Here is a 23,587-nt window from a genome sequence, read left to right on the forward strand (position 1 = left end):
AGGGGTAGCCCGCGGAGCAGGCAGGCCAGCCTTGGGGGGATTCCCACAGCGCTTCCAAGACCCCAGCCGAGGGACACCCATCCATGGACACGAGGGACACCCGGCATCCCCTCTGACCGCATTCAAATCCCCTGCAGCAGGAACCTCGCTCAACAGCCGGGTTTACCCAGTCCTCAGCGACGCTTTCTGGTGCCACAGTGTCACAGGCTCTGAGGACGCGTGCAGGGTGACATCCAGTAAGTTCAAGAAACAATGTAGCACAGGCACCCACCGGGGAGGGACTCACGTAGGCCCTGACAGCAGGCTGAGAGGCGAGGCTGTGACAGCCAGCGGCTGGAGGTTGCGGGGCAGGGTGCCCCCCGCAGGCAGCAGCCTTAAAGCATCTCCCCACTGTACCATAAGCCTCATGGAGTGGTGAGGTCAAAGGTCCCCACCCTGGGCTGAGGAGAGGGGAGGCTCCTGCTGTCCCATCAGTGTGTCATCCCCACATGGTCCCCAAATCACCCCTTACATTTTTGTCTCCAGCAGCCCAGGTTCTTGCCAGTCTCAAGCTGACCCCTAGGGGACAGCTGGGACACAGCCAGGTGCTGAGGGCTCCGTGTTTAGGATTAACACCTGCCAGAGGTGGGGTGGTGGTGGCACGCCTAGGTGGCTCAGTGGTTGAGTGTCTGCCTTCGGCTCAGGTCGTGATCCTGGGGTCCTGGGATCGAGTCCCACATCAGGCTCCTTGTGTGGAGCCTGCTTCTCCCTCTGTCTGTGTCTCTGTGTCATTTATGAATAAATGAATAAAATCTTAAAAAACAAAACCTTCCCCAGGCTAGCCTTCTCCTCCCCCAACCTGAGGAGCTGTGGACCTTTAGCCAAACGGAGCCCAGAGCTGCACATCCCAGGGGCTGAGGCAGGAAGGGGATTCATTCACATCATGGAGGCCTCTCACCTGGCCTCTGACCTGTGCCCCCACCGACTCCCAGCACTCAGGCGCCCATCATAAGAAGCAGTGCCCAGGGCAACCAAGCTGCCCAGCTGGATGCCCCAGAACGAAGTTGCCCAGTGCATCTAGGGATTGGTCGTCACCTCCCCAGCTCCGGCCAGCCGAGCCACCTGAAAGAGCCAGACCTACATGGAGGGCATGAAGGCTCACCCCGGAGGGGCTTAAACAGAGGGAAATGAAAACACCTGTGCAGGCTAGGTCCTGAGAGAGAAAAGGAGGGCCACTGGGGTGACTTGAGGTTCCACTGGCCTATTCTTCGTGCTCTTCTCAAACTTCCAGACTTTGTCTTCTGGAAGCGTTGTTTTACAAGCAGAGCATCCTCCTGGAGCCCAGGGCTTCTGTGCCTGTCTCTTACCTTTTCTTCCAGAAGCATGGATGGCCATGTGTAGGGGCCAAGGGAGCAGCCTGTGGCTGCAGGAACAGGATCTGCCCTGGCGATGCTGGTGGGGAGTCAGCCCCGGCTCCACTTTGCCCTTTGCATCCTTCCCAGCTGGCTATTCCTGAGTTGCATCCTTCGTAAGAAACCGATGATCGCAAATACAGCGTGTTCCCGAGTTCTGTGAGTTGTTTCAGTGAATTATTGAACCTGGGTTGTGGGAATCCCCATGTTTGTGTTCAGCCAGCACAAGCACAGGCAGCCTAGGCACCCCATCTGCGGCTGCCCCTCTGTGGGGCGGTCTTGTGGGGCTGTCCTTGGCCCTGGGGTCTGCACTAAGTCTGGAGCTGAGCTGAGTGAATTGCTAGACACCTGGTCGGTGTTGGAAAACTGGCAGGCTGAGGAACTGTTCGGGAAAACCCAGCCAGGGGTCTGTTGGCTCAGGGGGTTGTGGCGCAGGAGAAAAGAACAAAATCACAGCCCTGCCTGCTGTTGACCTCAAGTCTATCACCTTCTCTGTTTGAGACTCAGTTTCTCCTTGGAACCAGAAGGTGGGGAGTAAATGTGCTCTCTGAGGACCCCCTGCCCAGTCCCTGCACTCTTTCATTGCTCAAAACCATTTATTGACTTTGAAGCCAAAGGGTCCTCTGAAGGGGAGGTCCTGGGGCCTCCCAGACACTAACAAGGTAGAGCAAAGGCAAGATCAGAAAGGTCAAGGCAGGGCCTTGGGAGGCTCCTCTGTTCCTTCTACACGAGGCGGTGCCTTCTTACCTGCTCCACACAGTCCGGGATCTCTGGCGTGCAGGGCAGCGTCCCTGCACTCTCCACAGACAACACATCCTTCAGCAGCTCCTCGCACCCTGCAGACAGACAGACAGAGAGTGCAGGCTCAGAGCCTCAGCAGCTTTGCTTCTGATTAACGGGCCTTGGGGAGGAAGGGCCATGGGCAGGCACATGGCCCAAGGCTCCAAGAGACCAGCTGATCCTGCAAAGGTAGAGATGGAGCATCAGGCTACTGGAGGAGCTGGCCCAGGATTCTGGGGATGGAACTGAGACAGGTCCTTGCCCTCCGGGTGGGCGTTCTTCCATGAGGACTAACCCCAACAGAGAACACACAAAAGAGACTCCCAAATGCAGAGGGCAGGTCAGGGGCAAAGAGAATCAAGGAGGCCTTCCTGGAGGAAGGGATATAAGACAATACTCCCTGCCTGGTTCACAGAGACTCCAGATGCACACATTCCCCCAAGCCTGTGGATTTGCCCACAGCTGTCCTGGTTTTAAAAATGTGAGTCCCAGCTCCTGGGAAACTGCTTGGGAGTTTGATCATCCTGGAGGGAGGGGACCTGGAGGAGGACGCAAGGAGAAGGCAAGCAATTGGGAGTCTTTCTCTGCCGGACAGAGGATGGGAAGGCTGGAAATCACCGTCCCACTGGTGTGGGACTCCACGGCAGAGGTTCAGAGACCCTCCCCACAGGCCCTGCACTGCTGGGGAGCCGCGGGAGCCCCAGATCATCCTCCTCAGCCCTGCCGGGAGGAAACCCAGCTAAAACCCCCAAGTCAGGCCAGCCTCTGCAGCTGGACAGGATCCTGAGAAACTCTTGGGACCCCCTGCCCTCGAAGCTCTCACCTTTCATGGCGAACACCCCTCGGCAAAAGTCTTTGAAGTTGATTCTCCCAAGATCGTTGGGATCCAAATATTTTACAAGTTTTTCCACCTGTGAGAGGGAAGGAGAGACAGGTGTGAGGCCCCCAGAGACACTCCAGGGGGTTCACGGATCTGGGATAAGGCTGGCTGGGGAAGCTTGTCACCTGAGCCAAGGGAACACCAGGGGTCCCCTCCTAGGCCTCCATGCCCCACCGTGGGGTCAGCACCAAGCCCCAGACAGCAGCAGGGTCACTCAATTCTGCTGAGGTCCACAGACAGCACGAGGAGCCTTCCAACAAAGACTGGCACATGGAAAGTGAGTGCTCTGATTTTTTAACCTAGTGGTTTCTTTCCCACAAAAATAATACAAGCTCACTGCAGAGACTCCAGAAAGGAGAATGAAACCCTGCTGTTTCCCACTTTTCTTTAAAACACATAGTTTTAACCACTTTTTTTTTTTTTTGTAGTTCTGAGAGACCCTTGGTCAAATTCCCCTCTGTCTACAATGAGGAAATAGTTATAGTTACACTCTTTAAAAATTAAAAAAAAAAAAAATAAAAATAAATAAAAATAAAAATTTAAAAATACAAATCAAATAAGACTTCAGGCAAAACCACTTATGGTCAACACATTGGCTACATTTGCAGAACTTCATGTGGGGAATTGGATACCGAGGGCGTTTCTATCTATCGATCCGGGTGCTGGTTGCAGAGTGAAGCCCGTGGAGCTGTCTGCTGGTGGTTGATGCACTTTTCTGTTCAATTTGTACTTTATACTTCCATTAAAATGTTTAAAAAGGCAGGGGCATCTGGGTGGCTCAGTGGGTTCAGTGTCTGCCTTCGGCCCAGGTCATTATCCCAGGGTGGGATTGAGCCCCGCATCGGGCTCTGCTCGACAGGGAGCCTGCTTCTCCCTCTTTCTCCCCACTCATGCTCTCTGCACCCCCCCAAAATAAATAAATAAATAAGATCTTTTTAAAAATGTTAAAAAATAAATAAAGTTTGTTAGTAAAGTTTTTTAGCCCAAAGGAGTCAGCCACTCTTGATGTTTGGAGTGTTCTCCTCTGCTTAACCATTTATCAGAGACCTTTCCATGTGCCCAGCGGTACTGCCCATATTTTTAGTGGTTATAAGATCCGCTGCCCAGCGGATACACCCTCCTCTACTTACCCACCCCGAATAGTTGGGCATTTTTGTTTTTCCCCACTTTTTGTCATTACAATTCATTTTGAGGGTCTCTATAGCGGTGTGGATGACCAGTCGCCCCCTGGCCTCTCAGATCCCTGACATCCTCATTGCTTTCTCCCTCATCCACCCCAGCCACCCGGAGGGCTTGCCCTTCCTCCAGTACCACTCACTCAAATGTCCCACTCCCTGGCCACATCCTCCCTCCCTTCCTGCCCTCCGGGAAGTTCTTCAGCTTCCCTCAGACTGCTCCCTCTCATGCACTTCTAATCCCTACACAGAGGGCAGTCTGGGGGCTCAGGGCGTGATCCTGGAGACCTGGGATCGAGTCCCACGTCGGGCTCTTTGCATGGAGCCTGCTTCTCCCTCTGCCTCTCTCTCTCTCTCTTTTTCTCTCTCTCTCTCTGTCTCATGAATAAATAAATAAATAAAATTTAAAAATCCCTATGTAGATACTGCATCCTAAAGCCACCTTCTTTTCCACACTGCCCCTGGGATCCCACCAATCAGAGACATCATCATCTCCCTTCTTCACTGCTGCGGTATCTGATTCATCTACCCTTTCCCACTTTTAGCCCTCCACCTCATTCTCTACTCCAACTGGCTTATGTCACCACCTCCCCTCTTAAAAACCTTCCAGTGACTGTCCACTACCCTTAGGATAAAATAAAAACTCTGGTCCCTCCAGCCCCACCTCCTTTTTCTGTCCCTCACTGCATTCCAACTTACTGGCCTTCAGTCAGCTTGTCAAGCAAACAAAACTCTTCTCTGCCTCAGGGCCTTTGCACATGCTTTACTCAATCTCAAATGCTCATCCTCACCTCCCACTCTCCCTCTCCCCGCCATTCATCCCCTGACTTGGACTCATCCCCCAGGTCGTTGTTTGTACCTGTATTAAAGGCTTCTCCCTGAGACAAGCCTGTCCTGACCACTCCCATCTAATTAGGGTCCACCCTGCTATTACCCTGTCTCTTGGCACCCTATACTTTTCCTTTAAACCATTTGCTGCAATTTGTAATTATATTTGATGTGATAATTGTATTATTTTGTATCTTCCCCTCCAGAAAGTAAGTTCCCTGAGGGCAAGGATCACGTCTGTTTTACTCACCACTCTATATATGGTAGCACGCACCATAACTGGCACATAGTAGGAGCTTCACAAGTATTTGTTGAATAACTGAATATGAATGGTTCTACAAATCACCTAAATTTTAAAGGCTTTTGATAACAGTTGCCAAATTTTTCTCTGTAAAGATGTCTTAATTTAGTCTTCAACCAGAGCCACTGACTTCAAAATTGCCAGCTCTGGGTATAGTTTCCTACTTTTTGGCAATGACCAATTCTGTAAGAGGTATCTTTTCTAATTAATTAGTGCCATTTCCCATTCCCCCTGCTCCCCCTCATCCCGCCCATAGTTCCAGCACCCGAAAGTCAGCTTCTTGATATTCCTTCCAGAAGCCTGCTTCTAAATCAACCTGTAACTTAGTGGCATCCCCCCACCCCACAGCACACATGCAAGCACTCATTCCCTCATTGGGTATCTCCTGTATGCCGGGCACCCTGCCGGGGGCTGATGGCTGAGCACACACGTGGTCACACAGACACACATACACAGACATACACACGCACATTTGCACACACTGTCACACGCTCATCATCAGGCACCTTCCCTCTCCTCCCAGTAATCACCATCAATGTCTTAAGCCTTGTAGGGCAAGGAAGAGCTCTTTCTCAGACTCCTTTTGGGCTGGGTTGAAGACTCCTTTGGGGCTAGGCTATGAGAGCGCCCTGGAAACTGTAGGGCAAGGCATGCAGGAAAAGGGTAACTGCTACTGGTATTATTAGCACCGGTATTGTAATGCCTTGGCAGACATCCCCTCACCCACCCCACCCACCACATGCTCCAAAGCCCAAGCTGTGCTGGGGATTCATTTACTCGTTAAGGACCAGGTTTCCTGCATGCCCCCGGGCCATGTGTCCAATGGTGGCAGCTGCAGCAGAGCTCTGAGGCCCTGGTCACAGGCTGTGGCCTGGCGTTATGGGACGTGCCCAGCTGGCTCTTGAAGATGAGCAGTGAGCAAGAAGAGACCCCACATAGGTATCTCTCCTCCCTCCCTGAGCTTGGTGGCCCTACGCTGGGACCTCTCTTCCAGCTGATGCTGCTTCCTCCCCTCGGGTGTGAGTCTGGGGATGACAGGTGGGCAGAGCCCATAAACCACCTCTCTGTGAGCCCCTGAATCCAGTACCTACCGGGACCTTGGAATTCCAGTGAAGGAAGAAGGTGGCTCCCTGCCAGCTCCCACCAAGGCCAGAGCCTCCCAGTCCTGCAGCTGTTCCCCCCCCCCCCCCAACCCCACAGCAAAGAGCCTGACACTGCCAGGCAGTGACATGGCCTCTCAGAATAGCAATGCCCAGGTGTCATCCGCAGGGCTGCAGGGAGCCCCACCCCCCAGCCAAAGTTCCCCTCCTGTCTTCCTGCCCTCTTACCACCAGCACCAGGGGTGGGTAGGAGGACTCTGAATGCATGGATGGGCTGGAGCCCTCAGGACCTCCCAGCCTCCTGGCACTCATCCCTACACTCCCCTCCAGGGTCAGAGGCTGTGCCTTAATTATCTCTGATGCAGTCAAGAGTGGAGTCGTTACCGACTGCAGAGCCCCAGCTTCAGGACCACCTAAGAGGCAGCAAGCTGTGCATTCTGATTCTGTAATCCAGGGTGTCTGTCACCCCCTGGGGCCAGGGGACACTGGTGGGGTCAGGCTGCCTGGCCCCCCACCTCCAGGGAAAGCCAGCCCGGAGCAGAGATGCAGGGGTGTTTGATGACAGGCAGATAGATGAAGTCCTGAGGACCACTTCGAAGTCCCTGAACACCCCTGAGCTATGTATTAGGCGACTCCCACAGGGCTCATTAGAGACCCCCACCCCGTGTGTGTGTGGAAGGGCTATGTAAACAGCCATGCAGCCCTTTAGAAGGTGCATGGGACCATGGCAAAATTATTATAACAGAAATACCAATTAAATTAATAAACACCATCACTGTAGGCTCGAGAACTCTCTAAATAAACAATAGCAGAGCTTATGTGGAAAGGTATTAATATTCCTGCTGAGGGGGCACCTGGGTGGCTCAGTGGTTGAGCAGACGTCTGCCTTCAGCTCAGGGTGTGATCCTGGGGTCCTGGGATCGAGTCCCTCATTGGGCTCCCCGCAGGGAGCCTGCTTCTCCCTCTGCCTGTGTCTCTGCCTCTCTCTGTGTCTCTCATGAATAAATAAAATCTTTTAAAAGATAAAAAGTCTGCTGGGTTCATGAAGAGCTTGACAGAAACTGCAGCATGGTGTCTCAATGTCATCTCTAGTCCTCCCAACAATGATAACAGTAGCTACAATCATAACCTCCCATTCCACAGCTGAGAAGACTGAGGCTCACGGAGGTTAGACATTTAGACAGTCACTGCAGTGGTAACTCTTAAACCTGGGTCCTGCTGGCCTCTGCTGGCACAGAGGATCCACTTCTGTGGGCTTCCTGCTGGGGTGTAGTCTCAATCCCCCAGCCTCTGTGTATCAGAGCATCTTTCCCCGCTGTAACTGGGGGCCTCTCACCTGATCACCAAGAGTCTCAACCTTCCTGGACACCAAATAACCTTTTGCCAGTGCACCCCAAAGGTGCATTAAGCTGACCCAGCTCTTCATTTTATAGATAGGGAAGCCAAGTCCCAGGCAGGGGAAGGACTTGCTCAAGGTCACAGGGCAAGTACAGCAAATAACCCCCACATGTGGTCTTCATAGTGAAGGCAGGCTGCAAGCACTTGACCCCCCTGCCCCCACCCCCATGCTGTACCCACCACTTGCAGCTGGGCTGACCAGGGGGTTCCACTTGGTTCTCCGTTGGAGGAGGAGGGCACCCGGGGCCTGTCAGGCCTGCAGAACCAGTGTTGTCCCTAAAGCACATACAGCTGGGTCATGAAGCTGGCTGCCAGGGAAACGGTCCTCACTGGCAGTAAAATATTGATCTTTCCATTTGGGGGCCACTCAATTACCAGGCTTCCCCTTCTATTTCTGTTGCTTTTCTCTTTGGGCTGATTCTTCTCCCACTCATTCCCCCGGGTTACATCTCTCGAAGCACAAACCAGGCGATGTTCAGAGCCTCGCTGTTGCTGCCGTCTGATTGATCACCAGCCAGATGCTCCCTGAGCCTGTGCCCAGCCACTCACGCCTCCCTCATTTTGCAATGTGCCAGCCGGATGGGCTCAAGCAAGCCATTTGCCTCTCTGAGGCCTCAGCAGCCTCATCCAAACATGGGAAATAAGTGGCAGTCTGCAGGTGAGGTGCCTAATACGTGGTAGCAATTACTGTCCCCAATCAAGCAAATGTTTGGTGACTGTTCCCTTGTGCCAGGCCCATTCCCAGCTCTCTATTCATATCAATGTGTTGAATCCTCACAACCAGCTCTGAGGCAGAAACTATTATTATTCCCATTGTACAGGTGAGAAGCTGAGTCACTCGGGATTGTGGCTGCACAGCTAGTGGGAGGCAGAATTGGGATGTGAACACAGGAAGTTTGGCTCCAAAGTCCATGGTCTTTACCAATAATTATTATTATTTCTACTAACCAAATTGCGATTATTTTTTTTCTCACAAGTTTGGGGGCTTGCTCGGACCAGAGAATGAATACATTTTTATTCTGGTCTCTTTTCCCCTAGAAAAACTGGTATGGGTGCAGGAAACCTTTACTTAAATTTGAATATTTAAAGGGAAAATCATCATTTTAAGTGTTGTGTTGCTAAAGCACGTCTCCAACTGTTATCCCAGATGCAGCCTGGAGACAGACTCAATTTTTTTTTTTTTAAGATTTTATTTATTTACTCATGAGAAACACAGAAAGAGAGCAGAGACAAACACAGGGAGAGGGAGAAGCAGGCTCCTGCAGGGACTCAATCCTGTATCCCGGGAGCACGACCAGAGCTGAAGACAAACGCTCAACCACTGAGTCACCCAGGCGTCCCCAGACTTAAATTTTAAAAATTAAATGCCAAGATTAAAACCCAAGGAAGGCCTCTGGTTTCAGCTAAGATGGAGTCAGTTCCTATCCTCTATCATTTCCACTGATTGTAACTAAAAACGCTGGACAGCATACATAAAGCAACTATATGTGGACTCTGAAGAGTAACTACTAGCAGGCAACTTGGGAGGGAAATTAAGACTTGAAGCAAAAATATACAAACAAACAAACAAAAGGCTTGAAGATGAATATGGCAATACATTTCCTGGTTTATTTTTCCCTTGTGTATTTTCTAGCCGAGACCCAGGTAGCCCAAACCCCAGAATCGCACAGCAGGTGTGAACAGAGAAAGCTTCACATGAAGCTCTTCCTTCTTGATGAGAGGCCAGGGAAGGGGGCCCTTTGGGAACAGAGAGAGTAGAAGAAATGCCCTACCCTGAGGCAAGCCCCAGTCTCAAAGTTGGAGGGGTGGGTCGCAGCAGTAATAGCAGCCAGGAAGGCATCTAGAACTCCAAGAGAAGACAAATCTTTCTCTGCGGAATGAGCATCTAGGAAAAAGGGTCAAAGTGGGGCGGCAGCCAGGGTGGGGGGATTCCTGTTACTTCTTTCTCTCTTTCTTCTTACCACTTTATCCTGGAGGTAGATCAATCATAGGAGAGATGAAAGCACAGAGGGAAGACAAAGCCTCATATTTCTAGCCGAAGAACCAAGAAAAGGGACCCCTGAGAGCTGGAGGTGGTGCAGTCACAGAAAGGAAGGAGTTCAAGAACAGGATCCCATAAAGCCATGTTTGAATTCCCATAGCCACTCAGGAGCTGCACGTACCTGGAACTAACCACAAGCACACCAAAGGCTTTGAGAACTGAACGACAGTGTAGATAGTGGACAGACTGGCCCCAGGAGAGGACATACTTGAAGTGGATCTGAATAGTCTTTCAAAGGCTTTGAAAACTGGACAGTGGAACAGAAGGCAGGTTGGGATCAGAGATTTCAACTGAACAGGGTTGGTTTCCTGATTTAAACAAACAAACAAAACCCTCAAATTTATATACTTTTAACAGGACTCAGAGTCTCATAATACAATATTCAAAACATCCAGGACACAATTCCAGATTACCTGACATGCCAAAAAAAAAATAGGAAAAGCCCAATAACTCATAAGAGGAAAGAGAGTCAATAAATATTAACTCCTAAATGATGCAGATGCTATCATTAGAGGACAAGGACTATTTTTTAAAAATATTTATTTATTTGAGAGAGAGAGAAGTGCATTGTGGGGGGAGGGACAGATGGAGAGAGAATCTCAAATCTCAAGCAGACTTCCCCACTGAGCACAGAGCCCAACACAGGCCTGATCCCATGACCCCAAGATCATGACATGAGCCAAAATCAAGAGTTGGAAGCTTGGGGTGCCTGGGTAGCTCTGGTGGTTAAGCAACTGACTTCAGCTCAGGTGGTGATCCCAGAGGCTTGGGATTGAGCCCCACGGTCAGGCTCCTAGCTCATCGGGGAGTCTGCTTCTCCCTTTCCCTCTGCGCTCCCCCCCTCATTTGAATACACACACACACACACACACACACTCTCTCTCTCTCTCCCTCTTTCTCTCAAATAAATAAATAAATAAATAAATAAATAAATGGAAAAAATCTTTAAAAGAAAAAAAAGAGTCGGAGGCTCAACCTACTGAGCCACCCAGGCTCCCCAGGAGACAAAGACTTTAAAGCAGTTAACTATGTTCCATAAAGGAAAGGTGACACTCTTGAATAAATGGAAATATAGGAATTCTCAGCAGAAAGGTAGAAGCTATAAAAAAGAACTGAATGGAAATTTTATTTTTTTTTAGATTTTTAAAAAATTTTTATTTATTTATGATAGTCACACACAGAGAGAGAGAGAGGCAGAGACATAGGCAGAGGGAGAAGCAGGCTCCATGCACTGGGAGCCCGACGTGGGATTCGATCCCGGGTCTCCAGGATCGCGCCCTGGGCCAAAGGCAGGCGCTAAACCGCTGCGCCACCCAGGGATCCCCCTGAATGGAAATTTTAGAATGGAAAAATACGGTAACTGAAGCATTACAAATTCACTGGGTAGGATCAATAGCAGAATGGAGATGACAGAAAAAATGGTTAGTAGCCTTAAGATAGAATGATAAAAGTACTCTAATCTCAACAAGGAAAGTGACCAAAGATGAAGAGGGACATTGCATAAAAGTTTGACTCACTAAGAAGATATAACAATCCAAAATGTGCACATACCTAACAATAGACTTAAACAGAAAGGGGAAATAGACAAATTGACAATTACCATTGGAGACCTTAACACTTTTCTTCAGTGATTGATAAAACTAGTTAGATGGAAAAACAATAAGGGTATAAAAGATTTGGGCAACACTATTAGCTTCACTTATAAATTGACATTTATAGAATTCACACTCAGTTACAGAAGAACACACATTCTTTCTGTGCACACAGAACATTCACCAATATGGATTCTATCCTAGGATAGGTTATATCCTTTAAACAAAACAAATTCAAAACAACTGAAATCACACAAACTACGAGCTCTGACCATACTGGAATTAAACTAAAAATCAATAACAGAGAGACATCTGAAAACCTCCCAAATGCTTAGAAATTCAATGACATGTCTAAATAATCCATGAGTCAAAGAGGAAGTCTCAAAGGAAATTAAAAATATTTGAAACCAAATGAAATAAAAATACAACATAAAATTCAAACCCAAAGCAAGAGGAAGGAAAGAAATTACTAAGAGCGGAAATTTGAAAATTGAAAACAGAAATACAGCAGAGAAAAATCAATGACACCGAAATCTGGTTCTTTGAAAAGCTTAAATTGATGTATCTGTAGCCAAACTGACAAAAAAAAAGTGGGGGGAGAAGATACAAATCACAAATATCAGAAATGAAAGCAGATATCACTAATTCTACAGACTTAAGAGGTTAATATGCACAGAGGATTTTTAGGGCACTAAAAACACTCTGTATGTTATAATAAGGAACATATGTCATTATATATTTGTGCGAACCCACAGAACATACACCGAGAGTGAAGCCTAATGTAAACTATAGACATTGGGTGATTATGATGTATCAGTATAGATTCACCCTTGGTTTAAAAAAAAAAGTGCCAAAAAAAATAAAAAATAAAAAATAAAAAATAAAAAAAAAGTGCCATTCTAGTAAGTGAACCTGATGATGGGGGAGGCTACACATGTGTGGGGGCAGGGAGTATATGAGAAATCCTGTACCTCCCTCACAATTTTGCTGTCAGCTTAAAACTGCTTTAAAAGGTCTTTTCAAAAAAGGTTAATAAGGAAACACTATGAACATTGCTGTACACAATTTCTACAACTCAGATGAAATGGCTCAGTGCTTTGAAAGACACAGACTATCAAAATTCACAGAAGACGAATGAGATCATCTGAATAATGCCTTAACTATTAAATAAATTAATTTCATAGTTTAAATAGTTCCATAGAAGAAAAATTCAGATCCAAATAATTTCACCAAATGTTTAAGAACAAACACATAAATTCTACACAATTGCTTCCAGAAAAGAGAAGAGGAGGGAGCATGCTTCTCAACTCATTTAATGAGGCCAGCATCACCCTGATACTAAAAGCAGGCAAAAGCAGTACAGGTTTTCCCCACCTTCCAAAAATAGAGCATTCCTATGATAAGCTGAAATGCTGTAAAGAAGCAGCAATTACCATTAATTTATACCGAAAATTTTTTTTTGAGCATTCCCAGACCTTGGGAATCTCAAAATCTAAAAAAAATCTCTTAAGCTTTTCTGATACCTTAGGGACACATCCTCTAACCAATATGCAAAATAAATCAAGATAAAGAACAGGTGCTCAAAGACACAGTTCGAAGCTCTGGCAGCTCGTGCTGAGATGCTGACTATAGTTCCTAGGAATGGAGCTTGGTGGGGCTACTCTTGCCACCTGGGGTGCATGCTGCCTCTGTAACAGTCTGCTGCAAAACAAACTGAATGGGATTTTGCTTTTTGCCTTTTCTCTCTCTCTTTTTTATTTTTTTTAAAGATTTTTATTTATTTATTTATGAGAGAGACAGAGAGAGAGAGAGAGAGAGGCAGAGACACAAGCAGAGTGAGATGCAGGCTCCATGCAGGAAGCCCGACATGGGACTCGATCCCGGGTCTCCAGGATCACCACCTGGACCGAAGGCGGCGCTAAACCGGAGCCCCCCGGGCTGCCCTCTCTCTCTTTTTTAAAGATGTATTTATTTATTTGAGAGAGAGCGAGAGAGAGCAGGGGGAGGGGAGGGACAGAGGGAGAGGGAAAGAGAATCTCAAGCAGACTCCCCACTGAGCATGGAGCCTGATGCAGTGCTTGATCTTAGGACCCTGAGATCATGACCTGAACTGCAACTAAGAGTTCAACACTCAACCAACTGAGGTACCCAGGCTCCCCTTGCTTTTTTCTCTTGAAAGTGGAAATCCTCTTTGGATTTCTTTCAGTTAGGAAAAATGGGTACTGATGTAGGTCTTTTGTAAAAGTAAAGTGTTGTAATGTGCAATTTCAAATAGTGGGACATACCCGGATAAGAAAAGAACACTACAGGGATGCCTGGGTGGCTCAGAGGTTGAGCGTCTGCCTTTGGCTCAGGGTCTGATCACAGGGTTCTAGGACCGAGTTCTGCATCAGGCTCCCTGCAGGGAGCCTTCTTCTCCCTCTGCCTTTGTCTCTGCCTCTCTCTGTGTGTCTCTCATGAATAAATAAATAAAATCTTAAAAAAAAAAAAAAGAACACTACAGACCAATATCCTGTATGAACATAGATGCAATAATCCTAAACAAAATATTGGGAAACAAATATAGGTATATGTATACATATATATATTCATGAATAATACAGTCATCACATGTGGAGTTTAGCCACAAAAGCTCATTCAACACTTGAAAACCAATTGGAGTGATCTGAAGATGACTGAAGGAAAAAAAACCCCACAGATTAGAGGGAACATACTTCTACATAATAAAGGGCATATATTGAAAAAACCCACAGCTAACATCACACTCAATGGTGAAAAAGTGAGAGCTTTTCCTCTAAGATCAGGAACAAGGTAAGGATGCACACACACTCTCACCAGTCTTATTCAACATAGTACAGGAAGTCCTCGCCATAGCAACCATCCAAGAAAATGAAATAAAAGGCATCTATATTGGTAAAGAAGTTAAACTGTCACGATTTGCATATGACATGATATTATCCATTAAAAACCCCCAAAGATTCCACCAGAAAAACTATTAGAACTAATAAATGAATTCAGTAAAGTTGTAGGATACAAATTACCTAGATCAGTAGTATTTCTGTACACTAATAACAAAGTAACAGGGGCTCCATTGGTTAAGCGTCTGCCTTGGGCTCAGGTCATGTTCTCGGGGTCCTGGGATCGAGCCCCACGTCAAATTCCCAGCTCAGCGGGGAGCTGCTTCTCCCTCTCTCTCTGCCCCACACTCTTCCTCACTCTTTCTCTCCTTCAAATAAATAAATCAAATATTTAAACAAACAAACACCAAAGTAGCAGAAAGAGAAATTAAGAAAACAATTCCATTTATAATTACACCAAAAAGAATAAAATATCTGGGAATAAACTTAACCAAGCAGGTGAAAGAACTATACTCTGAAAACTATAAAACACTGATGAAAGATATTGAAGATGACACAAATGGAAAGACATTCCATGTTCACAATGAGAAGAAGTGGTATTATTAAAATGTCCATACTACTCATTCTACAGATTCAGTGCAATCGCTTTCAAAATACCAACAGCATTTTCACAGAACTAGAACAAATAATACTAGAAGGTATATGGAACCACAAAAGACCCCAAATAGCCAAAGCGATTTTTGAGAAAGAAGAATAAAGCTGGAGGTATCAGAATTCCAAATTTCAAGATGTACTACAAAACAGTAGTATTCAAAACAGGATGGTACTGGGACAAAAAGACTCATAGATCAATGGAACAGAATAGTGAGTCATGCCTATATGGAGGCAAGAATATGCAATGAGGAAAAGACAGCCTCTGAGGCAAGGGAAACAAAAGCAAAAATAAACTTTTTGGACTGCATCAAAATATAAAGCTTCTGTGCAGCAAAGGAAACCATTAACAAAACGAAAAGGCAACCTACTGAATGGGAGAAGGTATTCACAAGTGATATATCTGATAAGGGGTTAATATCCAAAACATCTGAAGAACTTATACAAGGCAATACCCCAAAACCAAATAATCTAATTAAAATGGGCAGAGGACCTGAATAGACATTTCCCCAAAGAAGACAAGTGGCAAACAAACACATGAAAAGGGATCCCTGGGTGGCGCAGCGGTTCGGCGCCTGCCTTTGGCCCAGGGCGCGATCCTGGAGACCCGGGATCGAATCCCACATCAGGCTCCCGGTGCATGGAGCCTGCTTCTCCCTCTGCCTGTGTCTCTGCCTCTCTCTCTCTCTGTGACTATCATGAATAAAAATAAAAAAAAAAAACACATGAAAAGATGCTCAACATCACTCATCATTGGGAAAATGAACAAATCAATACCACAATGAGCTATCACCTCACACCTGTCAGAATGGCTAAAATAAACAAGACAGGAAATAACGAGTGTTGGTGAGGAGGTGGAGAAAAAGGAACCCTTGTACACTGCTGGTGGGAATGTAAATTGGTGCAGCCACTGTGGAAAACAGTGTGGAGGCTGCTCAAAAAATTAAAAATGGAATTATCATATGATCCAGTAATTCCACTACTGGGTATTTACCCAAAGAGAACAAAAACACTAATCTGAAAAGGCAGTGTTTATTGAAGCATCTATGTTTACTGAAGCATTATTTACAGTAGCCAAGATACGCAAGCAACCCAAGTGTCCACTGATAGATGAATGGACAAAGAAGATGTGCTATATATACACACAATGGAATATTACTGAGCCATAAAAAAGAATGAGATCTTGCCATTTGTGACAACAGAGACCTAGAGGGTATTGTGCTAAGTGAAATAAGACAGAGAGAGACAGACTGTATGATTTCACTTATATGTTGAATCTAAAACACAAAACAAAAAAACATAAAGCAGAAATAGACCCATAAATGCAGAGAGCAAACTAATAGTTTCCAGAGGGGATGGGGAAGGGGGTGTGGGCAGAATAGGTGAAGGGGAATGGAAGATATAGGCTTCCAGTTATGGAATGAATAAGTCACAGGGATGAAAGGCACAGCACAGGGAATATAGTCAGTGATACTGTAATAGTGTTGCATAGTGACAGGCAGTAGCCACACTTGTGGTGAGCACAGCATAATGTCTAGACTTGTGGAATCACTTTGTTGTACACCTGAAACTAATGTTACATTGTGTGTCAACTATACCTTAAGAAAAAAACCCCACTAATCACTTCAGTAATACAAAACTGAACATCCATTTGTGGTAAAAATGCCCAGTAAAATTGAATAGAAGAGAATTTCCTTATCCTTCCTTATCCTAGAGAAATAAAAGCATATTCACACAAAGAAACTGTAAACAAATGTCTGGAACAGCATCATACAGAATTGCCAAAAATTGGAAACCTCTCAAACGTCCTCCAGCAGGTGCAGGGATACACTGACTGTTCTATAATAAAAAGAATTGTTGATATGCCCACCTGGGTGGATCTCACACGCATGATGCTGCGTCAAAGAAGCTGGTCTCAAAAGGTTACCAGCTATGATTCGACTGATGGGGAAAAGGCAAAGCTATAGCACAGAGAACAGATCAGAGGTTACCGGGAAGGAGGGGAAGTGTGCACACAGAGGCCGCCCGAGGGAATTTGGGGCTAAGCTGTTCTGTACCCTGATCCCTGATGTAGTGGTGCTTATAGGAATCTGGGCAAATGTTTTGTTTAAAAAGTCAATTTTACTGTATGGAAGATCAAAAAAGTTTTAACTTGAGGAAACTAGGCACAAACTGGGATGACTTTTCTGGGAAAATCCGATTTGGCACCCCTGGTCCCATGCTCCCCCACCACTACAATGCGCGGCAGCTAAGGTGAGCATGCTTTTTAGACAGACAAGTGCCCTGCTTTCCAGTTCATCACGGTAACCCCAAACCCCACATTCTCCTGCCCCCCGCCCCCCGGGCCCCGTCCCCTGCCGGAGCCAAGCAGCTTTGCTTCCCCACCCTGCGGGCATCCAAGCGTGAAGTCCTGCTACCCCGGGCAGAAATGGGGCTGGGCTGGGCTCCTGAAGGTTTCTGTACCTGCCAAGGGGGCACCAGGGCTGGCCCAGGGAAGGGAGGAGTTGAAATTCCCCAGCATAAAAACAGCAGCAGCAATAGAAGAACAGAGGGAGGGGGCACCTACAAGCTAGAGCCACAGGTTCTCCAGGCTCCCTCAACAGGGCTGGGAGGGCTTTCCAGAAGGGCAGCACTCAGTGCTGGTGGGAGCTCTTCAGTGCTGTGCTGTCCTCCGCTGCCCCCCAACCACCAATGAAAGTTCCGCCCGGAGCTCAAGCCTAGACTGCCTTCTGAGTGCTCTAGGGTGGGGTCCCCCTGGAAGGGATGAGGCAGGCACTGGAGCTGGGAGCCCTGCACAGGTGGTCAGGCAGGAGGCCCTAAGCTTAGTCACAGGGATGCCTGGGGGACACTGGAGTATGGAACATGGAATGGGAGCACAGTCTGGTGCTGGAAGGGGGATGGTGGGGAGGGCATGGCAGGCAGCAGAGGCAGGGGAAGGAGAGAAGGATCCCAGGGGAGAGGAGTGGTCTGGGTGGCTGAAAGCAAGGTAGGGAGGACATGTAGGAAGGGGAGATGTCAGCAAGTCAGGAAGTCGGAGAGAGAAGGCACAGGGTCTGAAGAAGAGGCGGCTGCCCGAGGCTGGGATAGCAGATGCGAGGGCAGGAAAGGGAGCAGTACCAGCCGCAGTAGAGCTCACAGCTGAGCACTGACTAGGTGGCAGGTGCTGTGCCGAGCACTTCACAGTCTCACTCTTCCCCATCTACCCAGGTGCTGTGAAAAAGCTGGCCCATTCCATATTACAGCAGAAGATCCAGAGGCTGCAGCAGGTAAGGGTGGCACCCAACACCCTGCTGGCTCCCCAGCCCCTCCACTGCCAGCCCAAGGGCTCCAGCCCTCCCCTGGGGCCTCCGGGCTACGTGCTCTGAGCTGCTTGTTTATCCACTTTCCTAGGCAGCCCAGCTGCCTGACGTCAGGGCACACAATGCAGCCCTGTATTCTGGAGCCCCCGCCCCCAGCCCCGAGGGACCAAGGGCACCGAGGTGGAGAGGAAAGCAGCCACTGGCCTTCTCCATTAATTCTCAAGAGGAGAGGGGAGGGAAGCCAGGTGGGAGCTTCTGCACAACCAGCTGGAGACAAGTGTGAATGAGGGGTTCCAGAGTGGGTGCCGCCACTCCCTGCAGCCCGGACCACCTGTGGCCTGTGAGGAGCAAGTCCCATGGCATCATCAGACTGGCCACAGGTGCACAGGAAGGTGCTGGGGCTCAGGGTCAGCCTAGTGGCGCCCAGTGCAAAATGGAAAAGCTGGACCCCTTGTTCAAAAGTTATTCCCAATTTCCAGGTGGTGACCACAGAACATCAAATGCCATGTGAGTGTACGGCATGCCAACAAAGCCGGCTCTGCCTGGGCTCCTGCGGCACTCACAGTGTGACCCTGGGTAAGTCATGCTACCTCTCTGGGCTTCAGTTTCCCCCATTATAATGTATTCTGGGCCAGTTCACAGGACTGTTGTGACAATCAAATGAGACTATGGCTGAGTAGAGGACACTAGATTGTAGAGTGCTATGAAGCGTTCCATGAAAAAAGTGCATAAAGAGAAAGGTGGGGATGAGCCTCCCAGCCTGCAGGGGGGCTGCAGGGGCTGCCTTGCAGCAGGAACCAAGGTGGTAAAGTGCAGCAGGCTCTCAAGCCCCTTCGTGAGTCTCAGGGACACTGTGCTTCCCTAGCCTCAGTGCAATCCGGTTCCACCATCGGTGACCTCACTGAGGAGTCCTGGGGAGACCCTTCCCTCTCTGGGCCTCGGTTTCTGCAAATGGGAAATGAAGGCATTAAATGACATTAATAGTGGAGGTCTGTTCCAGCTCCGCAGCCTGTATGATTGCAAGGTGGTTCCCCAAGGACGTCTGTGGAGGGAGAGAAGAAAACCCCACAGAGCGAGAGATGTGAGTAGAGAGCTGGGGGGCAAGTGTCCCCGTCCAGCCCGGCTTCACCAAGGACCAGGTAAATAAACGACTTGGGGACCCTGGAGAATTACTCGACCCCTCTGAGCCTTCCACTTCCTCGCTTCTATGAAGTCAAGGAAGAAGGACAAGGACGGAAGGGATGCCGCTGGTCACCCTACGCTGCCCCTCCCCTCCCTCCGCGGGGGGCCACCCTGACGGAGCTGAGGCGCCCACCTCCTGCTGGGCCAGGTGCCTCGGGCCACCTCAACCCCAGGGCGCGAGTCCTGATTGGACCAAGCCAGTCAGGTGACTCGTGCCCCTGGCCGGTGATTGGCTCAGGCTAAAGCGTGTTGCACATTTCTGGCCAATGAGGCGTGAGGAGACATCCGCAAGGGGCTTCTGAGAGTTGCTCCCCGCTGGTAGGGTGCGGAGGGAGGGCCGCCCTCGGCAGCGCTCTGGGTAGGGGGGGCTCTGGGGGGCACCCCCCTGCCCTGTGGGTTTGCGCGGGGAAGCTGGAGGGGAGCGGGCTGGGGCCTGCAGGCGGAAACAGTTCTGGAGCTGCCCTACCGTGGGCTGGCACGTTAGGAGAAAGAATACCTTTAAGCCATTTCCCTTGGTTCCTGGTCTCAAAGCCGCCTCAAGGGGCTGCAGGTGTAAAAGCTGGTGGGAGCCTGGTTTTGAGAGCCAAGGCGTGCAGTGCACCACAGAGGGCTGTGCCCATCAGGGCATCTCTGGCCGGGGTGGCCAGGCATCACGAAGGGCCTGTCACATGGTACCCAGGCCACTGTCCTGGGCTGGAAAAGCCTTCCTTAATGAGAGACCCCCAGCATGTCCCAGTGTCACCACGCAGGCCCCTCACTCACAGCCTGCATTGCTGCTGACCAGAATCGCTTAGGCTACCCAAGAGGGCTTTGTTTGATGCCTCAATAGGAATGAAAGGGACAGAAGCCTGGGTGGTCTGTGAGGTAGACTGGCCTATCCATCCATTTCTCCAGGTCCATTCCTTTTTTTTTTTTTTTTTTTTAAATGATTTTTTATTTATTCATTCATGAGAGACACACACAGAGAGGCAGACACAGGCAGAGGGAGAAGCAGGCCCCATGCAGGGAGCCCGACGTGGGACTCTATCCCGGGGCTCCAGGATCACACCCTGGGTGGAAGGCAGGGGCCAAATCACTGGGCCACCCAGGGATCCCCTCCATGTCCATTCCTGCAGCAAACATTTCCTGCACTTCTTAGCCAGATTCTGCCCCGTGGGGAGCCACACAAGTTCCCAGGAAGCTCGTAGGGAGAGGACAGATGTCTCGCTGTATTTTTGAGTGAAGTAAAAATAGCCTAGGGAACAGCATAAAAGGGTGTAGATGGCTGTCAACACTGCCACATGCTCAGGGGCAGGAAAATATCACTCCTAGACTCTGCAGGTGGAGCTGGGCTGGAATCCCACTTCCTCCACTTCCCAGTTGTGTGACCCGGGATCCTTGTACTCAACTTCTCTGATCCATAGCCTCTGCCTCTTGGAGTGTTAGGATTTAAAGGGAAAGACGTGGGGACTTAGCCTGGAACCTGGCTCAGAGCAAACTCTAGATAAAGTCAGCAATTTGGGAGGCAGACTGTACCTGGGAGCCGGGCACAAACCTGTTGGGACAGGTGATCTCTGTGTGCCTGTAAGGCCAGTCCTTCTACCGCTTCTTTTTACATTTCTAATTGGGTAAATTTACAAAATGGGTTGGATCACTTTTGAATCAGTGGGGAAAAAGCCAGTGAAATCTTTATTCTTAAAAAAATTACTCCCAGAATTGTGAGGATAGATAATACAACCCCCTAGAAGGTGCCATCCAAACCCCCAGTGGGAGGGAGCCCTGAGAAGAAGACAGAGGGCCTAGAAGGTGTGGGGGATGCCATGGGGCCCTGGAAAGGGGTGGTAGTTTTATGGGACTCTACAAGACCACAGGACTGAACACAGCCATGGGGGCATGGGCTGGGGGGCGGAGGGACAGAGCAGACAAGGCCAGGCCCTGGCGGAGGCTGAAGGGCTTAGGAACCGCCAGCTGCCACATGTGGCTGGAGGGCAGGGGGACACTAAATGTGGGGGACTCGGTGGACTTTCCCCTCTGGTGGGTGGGGTTTTAGGAGGGGCCTCATGAATCAGGTCTGGGAATTGCCTGAGCCCAGAGCACATGGTGGGCAGAGATGGGAGACTGGGGACAAGGACATGGCAGTCCAGAGGAGGAGGCTGTGAGGACCCAGGACTTCGAGGGAGAAGGAAAGAGGGGCCAGGGAAAACTTAACAGCCTATGTATGGCAGGACTGGCTTGATTTGAGGTGGGCATGAGGTACAGGGAGGGAGATGAGGCCCATTGTGGGGACAGTGAAGGCCATCCCTGGGCAGACACCCAGGAAGAGGGGAAGTGCAGGGTGAGGGAGTCCAACTTCAGGTTGAGGAGGAGATTTTGGTTGGAAGGGGGTGAGACTCCAGGGTCTTTTCCTGACCACCCATCCAGGTCTCCCAGGCTCTCAGACAGGTACCTCCCTGGCTAGGCCTGGTAGCTGCCAAGAAAGGTTCCCTTCCATTTCTTCTTACTAATGACATCAACTTGTCTCCAAGGGTGGCAGTGGCAGCTCTGACTCCTCCCCATGGGGGCAGATGCAGGGAGTGCCTCTGACATGGGAGACGAGAGTGGCCACCTGGCTCAGCGCCAGAAGGTTGTGGCTTGAGGGCTTCAAGGGACCAGGACTTCAAGAAGGCTGCAGGTCTGGACTAAGTCCCCCAGCGGTCCCCTTGCTCAGTGGCCCAGCCAGCCCAGTACCCCAGTGCCCGCCCATGTGGCCAGGTCCAGGAACCAGCCATGCTGGGAAGAAAAGGAGGAAGAAACCAGGCCCTGTTTACTCCATGGGATGGATGCCCCCCCTGTCCTGAGCACCTCCAACCTCAGCGTGCCTGTGAGACACCAGGGCATTTTGTAGAGACGTAGATTCTGATTCATCAGGGCTGGGGCGGGCCCTGCATGTCTAACATGCTGCTGGTCCCTGGAGCACTCTGGATTGTGATGTTCTAGGTGACCTTCAAGGACCCTCCTGGGATTCTGAAGCAGGAGCACAAGAGGGAGTCTAATCTGTGTACACCACCTGGAACTCTGGGGTAGCAGAGTAGGAAGGGAAATTGAGGGTGGGCCCCAGGATAGACGGGCTATCCCTAATGCAGGTGTCATCACCCCAGGTGGAGGTTTCCTGTCACGAAGGCAGGGAGCTCACTGTGCAAAGGGAAGGGCATCTGTCCTGGGACACTGCTCTGGGGTTCGGGGGAGGCACCGTGCTCAAAGGAGGCACTGCGGGAAGGTGCGGCTTGCATCCACCACTGGCTCTGACCTCAGCATCAGGCCCATGGTTGGCATCTTTGATCCTTGGGGTAGGCCGATAGGTGCCACCCCCTCTAGAGCTCTGGTTGGTTTGGGGCCCTTTATTTAACGTGCAATGGGAATATCTGCTCACTGAAGGGGAGTGTGGGCCTGCTGGAGCTGGGAACACTGCCCCTCACCAGTGCTCCCTCCCAGGCTGTGGTCCCAGGACCCCACCTCTCCCATCTATCCCACTCTGCTGCCCTCCCAACTGACCCAGGTCCTGGTTCTAAGCTCCCGCCCCCTGCACCAGGCCTCAGCCCCAGGCTGCCCTCCCTCAGACACTGACACGTCAACTAAACTCAAACAGAAATGCCTTCCTGCCTGCCCTCCGTTACCCCTTTACCCCGAGAGTGGAGTTCACCGGAGCATCTCACAGCCTTCCTGTGAGCTGAGGTTTAGCTACTTGAAACAAAGCAAAATGTGGTGGCTCCAGCCAGAAATTCCAATGTTGTTGCTGTCAACACACCAGAAGACGGCACAATAGAAAGCTCACTAGTTCTGGAAACCTCATTAGGGAATTTCTAAATGAAGGAGAGAAGAAAGCCTTGCTGTAAACCTACCATGAGATGCTGGGTGAACCCTGACCCTCTGAGCCTCAGTGTTTCCATCTGTGAAATGGGGTGGGCAACCCACCCACCTCATACCATGCCCAGGGGGCCAAAAGAGATCATGGATTTGAGAGTGCCAGGCCAAGCAGGCCTTTGTCTAATGACACCCCCGCCAGCCTCACTCCCCTGCGTGACTCAAGCTCCCTTTCTGCTGCGGAAGAGGTCAGCCAGACACCTGTGGTGACTGCAGAGGAAGATGTGATGTC

The 23,587-nt window shown here is 49.5% G+C and overlaps 1 protein-coding gene across 3 annotated transcripts in view; it reads right to left on the reverse strand.

Annotated features, from left to right (window-relative positions):
* RAB11FIP4 (RAB11 family interacting protein 4) overlaps window positions 1-23,587 on the reverse strand; it is a 117,707-nt gene that overhangs the window by 75,975 nt on the left and 18,145 nt on the right. For 2 of the 3 annotated variants that reach the window (XM_072747749.1, XM_072747752.1), the window contains 2 exons: window positions 2,995-3,082; window positions 2,139-2,227 (listed from right to left, as the gene is read on the reverse strand). In XM_072747749.1, the coding sequence (XP_072603850.1) occupies window positions 2,139-2,227; window positions 2,995-3,082 (177 nt within the window). Of the gene's footprint in view, window positions 1-1,346; window positions 1,446-2,138; window positions 2,228-2,994; window positions 3,083-23,587 lie in introns of those variants that run through there. The other variant, XM_072747751.1, reaches the window with a different exon arrangement.

The sequence above is a fragment of the Vulpes vulpes genome, chromosome 2, assembly GCF_048418805.1.
Source record: "Vulpes vulpes isolate BD-2025 chromosome 2, VulVul3, whole genome shotgun sequence".
NCBI classification, from domain to species: domain Eukaryota; kingdom Metazoa; phylum Chordata; class Mammalia; order Carnivora; family Canidae; genus Vulpes; species Vulpes vulpes.